The following is an 8877-nucleotide window of genomic DNA, read 5'->3' as shown; positions in this document are numbered from 1 at the left end:
TTTCTACAGGGCAGGGGATATAAATACATCCATGGTAATGCCAACCCTCTGTATCGCCACAACAGCAAAATTAGTAGTTAGTGCTTTGCAATATGTGGGATTTTTTTTCCCTTTTTCCCATGCGTGTTGTAACCCTGGTAACCGACAGCACCCGCACCGCCGTCTGACTCGCGCTGCTTTGTTCCCGTCTGGTACAAAAAAAGCCTGCAAACACTTCACCACACTGAAAGCTAATGAAACCACCCAGATTTGACTCTCAGAGCTGATCCAACAACCCGGTGGGCCTCAGCCTCCCTCCCTTTAGCCCTAACCTTGCTCAAATGCGAGGGATGGAGCCACCATCTCTGAGCACGTGCCCACAGCATCAGGATCAGCTTTGCTCAGAGGGGCTCAATACCTCTTGGCTGAAGGAATTTAGAACACCCCCAACCTCTCCATGGTGCCTACAGACTGAGCTGTGTGTGAAGGGTACACAGGCTCCCTTAATCTCTTGTTTCAGCCCAAATGGGCTGAAGTAAATACGTCAGATGGCGTGAGGCACATACCAGGGCTGGGGACAGGGACATCAACATTCCTTTGCACAGGGTGTCTTAGCCACTGAAGTAGAGTTGTGCTCCTGATCAGCACTTCTTTTCCTTGCTCCAATGAGCATCCCAAAAGCCCAGACCATCACTCCGGCCCAGACAGTGAAGCAGACCCTTGTTCCCACCACAGGGTCCCTCCAGGAGGATGAGTCACAGCACAGCTCAAGCTGCTTTGAGCACAGCTGCTGATTCAGGTCTTCTCCCTCCACACAACCTTTGTCATTCCTGGAAGCAGGAGATGAATTCACCCTCAGATTTCCATTGCTTTCAGACTTCATGAACCTTGTCACAAGGTTCAGGAGTTATTCAGAATCATAGAATCATAAAATCGTCAAGGTTGGAAAAGACCTCCAAGATCATCAAGTCCAACCACGTGTGCAGCTGACAGCCAGATGGATGTGTGAACATCAGAGCCTCTTGGCTTTCAGAAATCAGAGTGTCTAAAAAAACCCAAGAGGATGGTGAGATTCATCAGCAGGAGCAATTTGGCAGTTTATAAGGGTGATCCAGTAGCATGATGAAGAGGAAACATCCTGGGCTTTTCCACCAGAGCTGATGACAGGGACCTCGGCTGGTAAACATTACACAGCAGTGACTTCCCCGTTAACCACAAGAACCACCCAAACCTCTCAAGTGTTTCATTTTTTGTTTCATTTCGTCTTTAAGCCACACAAAAATTTGCACAGTGACTTGCTGGAGAGTCTGGGGATGTTCCTCTGGCTCATCTGTACAAGGCTGAGAAGGGACTCCTCCTGCCAAAGTCTGGTGACACAGTGGGATCACAGGGGATGGACCTCTCCAACCAGTGTTGGGTGTTCAACCATGGGTGTTCAGGTCCAATCCTGGCCTTGTTGTCACCCCCACCACCTCACTTCTCATTGCTGCTTGTGCATAGATTGCTTTGGGCAAGGTCTTTGTAATGCCTGGCCCAAAAAAGCCCAGAACTCACCATGTGAGTCCATGATACCGTATGGTATGGGAGAAGCTCCATCCATCACTTCTTACTGTGAATATTTTTCCCAATTAGCTGTCCCAGCCCATTTTCATCTCCTCCCTTAAACCACCAGAAATTTGTCCCCACCTTGATATGTCTCCACTGTGTGCCCAGCAAGCCAGGATGAATTTTAAAATGCACATAGACAACACAAAGAAAATGCTGTTTCCATGTGTGTGGGGGTTTTACTAATTCCTCCTAAGCCAATTTTTCACCATTTTGCCTCCAGAAGGCCTTTCAGACCAGGGACATGGGCAGAAGGACCCATTCACCTCATGGGCTGGAAGAAAACCTGCAAGACAAGAGCCCACAGATACCTTGGAGAGTCGGGGGAGTGAGTCAGATGCTGAGCGTTACCTGAGACTGGGATCATGGCTCTGCACCACTTGCAAATGGTTTTCCTACGTGAAAAACCATGATCTCAAGAGGGTGGAATTTTACCACCTTCCCTTGCAGTACATCAGCAGCTGACATTTTGACAATATTTTACATATGATTTAGCACAATAACTGCATCGTTTGACCCCTCTTTATTGCACTCCTCAGTTACTGCTTGGCAACACTGGGGGGAAAAAGGCCCAGCCGTGCTGTAATTTACTTTGTTGCAGTATGTCATTAGAAGATTTAGCACTGATGATCCTGGAGCCGTGGTCCAAAGCAAGAGCACAGTTAACAGGGACAGACTGATGTCAGACATCCCAAATTTCCGGAGAAATCCCTTTCTGAGGAAGAGAGAAGGGAGACATGTCCTGCCGTCCGCTGGAAAATCTGGACTTCAGACTGTCTCAACCACCTGATGTCTGAGCCTCTTAAGTGGATGAGATTTCTCTAAGGTGATTTCCAAGGAGGGAAGAGTGGAATCCACAGCTAAGCCGTACAGAGCACGAGGATAGGTGAGGTCCCAGGGCCTCCGTTGTTCTGCTGGAAGATGTTCATGGAGCTGGGGAGTACCTGAATTTAGGTGCTGAGGGCATGAAGCAAGAAGGACATCATGTTGCTGTCCAGGAGCAACCTGTCAGCTGATGCATTTTCATTTGGGAGGGACCTGGCTCTGCTCTTGCCCACAGATCCTCCACCCAAGGGCAGGTCGGGGCTGCGGTTCTGTTCACACCAGGTTTACTCCTGGTCAGTGCTTTGCTTCCTGTAGCTGCAGCTTTTCTGAGCCCTAAAGATGGATTTACAGAATTGGCAAACCCCAGGCAAGGGGAAATTCTTCCTTGTTAACCTCCAATCTCTATTTTAACCTTTAGACTACCTCCCACTCACCCCAAATCTACCAGTTCTAGGGCTGAGTGAGCTTTGGGTGAATGGGGACACATATGAACTGGTGCTCAGCATCCTTCTGTCACGTTTTTTTTTTCCCCTTTCTTTTTTGTTGCATTGAATGAGGGCTAAAATTAGCTCAGCAGGAGGTGAAGGCTGGAACATTTTAGCTAAAACTGTCATAGCACTGAAAAGCCATAGTTTTGCTGATTATTTCTCAGCTTTCTTACTGCAAACAGCATCTCCGGGCTGTTTATTTTGACAGATAAATGCAAGCAAAGATCCCATAAAATAAAGTGATCCATGAGGCTTTTCAGGTCATTCTCCAGATGATTTAACATTTGACCTGGAAAGGTATGTCCAGTGGAAGGTCTGGACAGTTCAACGTGTCATAGCCATGGCCAGGGGTAGTCAGGTAAGGGGTGTGGAGGATGTCCCAGACCCTTCACTGCACCCTGCAAAAACAGCCCTCTGGCACTGCACCCATCGTGGGGGCACCTCCACGGCCAAACTCTGGGCTTAGCTGGATCATTTTTCCTCTTTGCACTGTCACAGAACAATAGAACAGTTTAAAGATCATCTCATTCCACCCTCCTGCCATGTGCAGGGACACCTTCCACTATGCCAGGTTGCTCCAAGCCTCCTCCAACCTACCCTTGGACACTTCCAGGGATCCAGGGGCAGCCACAGCTTCTCTGGGCAATCTGTGCCAGGGCCTCACCACCCTCACAGCCAGGAATTTCTTTCCAATAGTTTGAAACCATTCCCCCTTGTCCTGTCCCTCCAGGCTCTTTTCCAAAGTCCCTCTTCAGATCTCTTGCAGCCCCTTTAGACACTGGAAGGAGTTCTAAGGTCTCCCTGGAATCTTCTCCAGGCTGACCACTCCCAGCCACGTCACCTCTGTCTCCATGACAGAGCAGCTTCAGCCTCTGAGCATTATTGTGACCTTATATATTTTGGAAAGCTGCTGTGAAGAGTTCATTTAGGGGTACAGTATTTTTATCCTCTGCTTTTGGCTTTCGGGATGTGCAATTTTGTGTAGTCTCTGTACCTCACAAGAGGAAATCCTGAAAGATAGGAAGGTTAAATTACTTGGTCACATCTCATGGGCTGATGAGTGAGAACAAGAATCAGATCTCAGTTCAAGGGACAAACCTAGCTACGCTACAATTTGACTTCAGGGCTTTTACCACCAGGATACAGCACATACCTCATGGAACCAGGTGAAAACATCTGCAAAACATCCCTGCAGTGCAGAGTTCTCTGGTGTGTCCACGTGGTTCAATGCTACTTCGGTGCCACACATCAGAGACAAAACTATCATCTCATCTCTTCTGGCTTAAGGCCCACAGGCAGTTTTCAGAAGCACAGTTTGGAGGTGGGAGAAGTACAAGTTAACCAAATATTCCCCATCTTTTGGTTAATGTAAGGCAAAAGCCATCCAACTGTGGCAGCCCCATCCCTGGAAGTGTCCAAGGCCAGGTTGGATGGGGCATGGAGCAACCTGGTCTAGTGGAAGGTGTCCCTGCCCATGGTAGAGAAGTGGTAGAGATGATCTTTAAAGTTCCTTCCAACTCAAACCATTCTGGGATTTTTCAGATTTCTGCGCTTCTCAGACAGTTGACTGTAACCCCAGAGTGGTCACTGATATGGTGGCTCCTAAGTTTGGAATGATCTAACCCCAGGTCACTACTGCCCACACAGACCCGCTCACACAGATCAATGCTACAAAAACTCACACATAAGGAGTCAACAACTGGCTTTGCAATGAAGTTGTCTGTTTCATCCTTCACCTGCAGAACCTTTGATAGTGTTCCTTGAGCTCCTGACACGTCATCACTGCCAGCTTGGCTGCTGGAGCACACAGGTGTCATGTGATTATTGGATATTTCAAGTTTGCTGGCCAAAGCCAAACTGTAGTGTAGATGGCATTGTTTCAAGATTTGTTCTTACAGCTACCTCTCAGTACACATCAAGCAAGACAGAATGGCTGCATTCATCGTGCCCTCAGCTTTCCATGCTGATTCCCACCTGAAGGACAAGGTGAGAGCCTGGAAACTCCCACACAAACCTTGCACACAATCAAAAACTGTTTTGAAGCTGGTTCATGGGTTCAGTAACATGAATCCATCTGAAGGCACAGTCCATTCAGAGACAACCAAATGCTGTATCTCAGTAAATCCCTCTGGGATGGGCACCTTTCCACTGAACAGAAGGCACAGCATGGAGCTTATGTTCACAGAGTCTGATCTGCTGCTACGTCCATCCACCACCCGAAGGACAGCAGAGGCTGAAGTCACGCTCCCGAGGTCCAGTCATTTTGGTGGGGTAGAATACAAACCTTTTACTTCCCCACATCCTCCAGTCTCCAGGACTCTGGCAGTTCCACTCAAGGTCCCTCTCCCCAAAAGGCAGGAACCAGCTGTAGGGACCTTCTAGAGCACGTGTGCCAGGGGGATGTGGGGCAGTGAATGCCTAAAGGGTGAAGCGGGGCAAAAGGAATAAAAACCTTTACTTCCAGAGGGGTGGGAGATAAAAGGGGTGGGAAATAATTGGGGAAACCCACGAAGGCTTCCTCCTCTTCTCAAATTTTCCTCCTCACCTGGTGGCACAGACACCTGTGTCCCAGCACAGAGCAGAAGCTTGGCCTCCCCAGGTATTTCAGGGACAGGGACAGCGTATAATGTGAGCTTTGTCCTTAGCACTGGGGTTCTTTCAAGCTGAAATTACGAAAAACAGGAACAATAACCCAGCAGATTTTGGGCAGCCAGTCCCTCCACTCTTGAGGCTGACGGGGTGCACTCAAGCTGGGGAGCCCAAAGTCACGTGCACCAAATTGGCCCAACAGAGCCCAGATCTCAGGGTGATCCCACCCCGGTGCCACCCACGCCAGAGAAGCCCCACACAGGGCTGGAGTGGGTGCTCCCACCGCTGACCCCACGCAGGACCCACTTAAAGCAGCATCTCTCCTGCCTGCCTCCCCCCCACCACTAAAAAAGCCACTTGGCACAGCCTGGGATCAAGTGTACATTTTTATTTTTTAACAGAACATAAACTCCTTTAGAAAAAAAAAAAAACAACATTCAGCTGGATGATAACACCCATAGAAAAAACACCAATCTCGTGTTCTTTTTTTTTTTTTTTTAATTTGGCATTTGTTATTTGCATTTATATTAAAGCAAAGTGCATCTTTCTTATTTTTTCTCGTTTATACACATTGCACAATACATAAATAATGATGCTTATAAAAGTCTTTATATTTACAAGTAATAATATATTTATATATAACATAAAATACATTTTTTTCTTTAATAAATCTCAGGGTTTTTTAAGGAGTCCTTTTTTTTTGTGTGTGTGTGTGTATTTCGAAAGCACTACAATGCTAAAGATCCAATGAGAATGCTCTCTTGTTCAATTAAACCTTTATATTTAGAAAAATAGCTTATGTTAAGGTCTAAACATGCTCATTGAGCTAAGAACAGTGTAAAAGTATCATACTCGTGTATGAATTCAAGAAGAAATGAAAGCACAACTGCATTTCCAGATAAGGTGGTACCTGGATAACCTGATCTAAGCAGGTTACAACAGACCAACTATGGTGAACACTTTGTCTTTTTGTTTTCCCCATTTGTTTTATTCTTTTGTTTAGTTTTATGGTTGGTTTTTTTTTTTTTAGGCTTAGGCTTCTGTCGCTTCACATCTGAGCTGAAATTACCAAGCACGGGCCATGGGCGAAGCTCCTCCGCTGTTGTTTTCTCCCCTTGCATCAAATCCATGGCCGTAAAACACACGGAAAAAGCAGTGGAAGGATGAACACAGTGACAAGACACGAACCCAGCAACAAGAAAAATACAATAAAAATTCAAAAGGGTCGGTAAAAGACCCGGTTGGGAAAGTTTTGCACCATCCTCCGGCGGCAACGCAGGGTTAGCACCGCTGGGGAAGGGATCTCGGTGTCACCGTCACCAGGGTTGGGAAGGTGGTGCGTAAAAAATACAGGTATCTTGTTGATTTGTCCAAGAGAAGGAGCTGTAACATAGAGCAAGTGGCTTTCAAATCCGTCGATCCCCTTCAAAGATGTGAAATAATTATCTTATGTGATTCTAGATATCCCCCTTGCACCCTTCTCTCACCCTTCTGAGTCATTGGTCATTCACACTTCTAAAAAATAGATATATTTATCAAAATACCCCCAAGGCGAGAAAAAAAAAAAATATCTTTCCATAAGCTATTTCTCAAAACGAAGAGAGGGGTAACAAACAAAAACAAAACAAAACCAAAAAGTTTGCATGAAAAGCAAGCACTCAGAAGGAAATAGTAGCAGCAAAGTAGTATAAATGTCATGAGTCCACACTGTCTCGAGTCATCGGTTATTAAAAATAACCTCCAACCAGCACGGGCAACTGCTGATGAACTGTCTAGTGTAGCAATGGCCCCAGCCTTTCACAAAGCTGATCTGAACAGTAAATCCGGTCCATGGTTGCTGCATAAACTCATGGTCGTTGGGTCTCTGTAAGCTGTACGCCTTCTCGTAGTCAAAAGCCTTGATGGAAAAACCTGGAAACACTTTGTGAACCAGCAACATCCTGGAGTTGGGGTTGTCCAGTGTGGCCGACTTGATGAAGATGGGGTAACTGCTGCGGTTGTACACCCACACGCCATCCACTTCCTTGGTGAGCTGGATGCCATAGCCAATCTTGCTGCGGACCTTCTGCACCAGTTGGCTTTTGTTGTCTGAGTTGAGCTGTCCGAGGCAGAAACCATTCCCCTGAGGTAGATCATAGAAGATATCCAGGGAGGGCTCTTGGACAGAGTACAGCCGACCCACGCGTGTCTTCTCTTCCCAGTATGCCACCACACACCAGTGTGACCTATCCCCTGGCTCCTGAAGAACTTGAGAATCTACAGAACAACAGGAAATAAAAAAAGAAAAAAAGGAGAAATTTAGCACCAGTGGAGTTGCCCTGCCCATGTCTTCATGATGTTCTCCATGCACAAACCAACATCCACAGCACACCCTCTGTTTCCAAAAGTCATGTTATCAAGAACATTTCCAGGTTTGGGGGACTCCTGTGCTGTTCCAGTGCCTAGCTTTAGCTGGATTTATGGGTCCTAAATCACCAGGTCCATCTCTAAAGGTGGCTTCAGACACACCAGCAGCCCCTGAGGCACAGTCACCCTCACCCACACCAACACCAGGACCATCTTCAGTGCCAAAAGGAGGGGAGATGCTCCAGCTAGCAGAATCCACCAAGAACAAACACACTAAGGCCCCTTATTTTTACCCAACAAGTGGTGCATTAATTTCCATAAATAATGATCCACTGTGCACAGGCACAGAAAAAACATGAGATGCTGCTAAGAAAACCACACTGATGTTCACTCCATGGGACCAGAGGGGATGGGAACTTGCCCCCAGTTCATGGGCTTTTTCCTACCCATATATAGAGTCTGGGTGATGGAGAGGATGGACATGTCAGACAAAACCCTAACTCATGGGAAGCACCAAGAGATAGATGGAACCAAAAATCTCATATTTATTAACAAAAATGGCTTAAAAAAACCTCAAAAAAACCCCCAGAACTAAATTCCCTTAGCCCTTCTTTCAACTTCCTTCCCGATAGCTACCCTGTGCGTGCAGCAAGGATATGATGTAGGAGGAAAAAGCAAGGGAGGAGGAGGGAAAAAAATGTGAGAAAGCAAGCCCCTTTTCCTTATGGAGAATCCCTAGCAGGCTGGCGCTGCTCAGCGGGTAATTCCTTCCAGCCTCAGTAGGCATGTTAAGACCTGGGAACTATTCATCTCTATAACTGTATTTAAAAAGAAAAAACAACCAAAACAAAACAAAAAACAACAACTAGCTGGGAATGCAAGTTAGTGAGCACTACCAAAATAATCCCCTGCACCATGGGAGATGGGATGGTGGGTGACCCAGCAACCCAAAGCCCTCCCTGCAGCTCCTCAATTCTCCCCCTCCCCATGGCAACACGCTGGCTTCCCTGTTTTCTCAATTTTTTGCTATTAATAACCCGTTTCC

At 46.8% G+C, this 8877-nt stretch overlaps 1 protein-coding gene across 1 annotated transcript; it reads right to left on the bottom strand.

Moving 5' to 3' along the window:
* Positions 1-5969: 5969 nt before the first annotated feature.
* Positions 5970-7812, bottom strand: LOC113940856 (mothers against decapentaplegic homolog 7-like). Its single transcript, XM_027632011.1, has one exon. The coding sequence runs from the start codon at positions 7810-7812 to the stop codon at positions 7204-7206; it is 609 nt and encodes a 202-aa protein (XP_027487812.1). The 3' UTR covers positions 5970-7203.
* Between the last annotated feature and the right edge of the window lie 1065 nt (positions 7813-8877).

The sequence above is a fragment of the Corapipo altera genome, unplaced genomic scaffold (assembly GCF_003945725.1).
Source record: "Corapipo altera isolate COAL_440 unplaced genomic scaffold, ASM394572v1 50052, whole genome shotgun sequence".
Lineage (NCBI taxonomy): Eukaryota > Metazoa > Chordata > Aves > Passeriformes > Pipridae > Corapipo > Corapipo altera.
The sequence above is the reverse complement of the archived record's forward strand: the minus strand, read 5'-3'. Positions and strand labels throughout refer to the sequence as shown.

Bases quoted from the DNA above. Each gene is read 5' to 3' on its own strand.
- LOC113940856 (XM_027632011.1), bottom strand. From the start codon at position 7,812: ATGGGCAGGGCAACTCCACTGGTGCTAAATTTCTCCTTTTTTTCTTTT.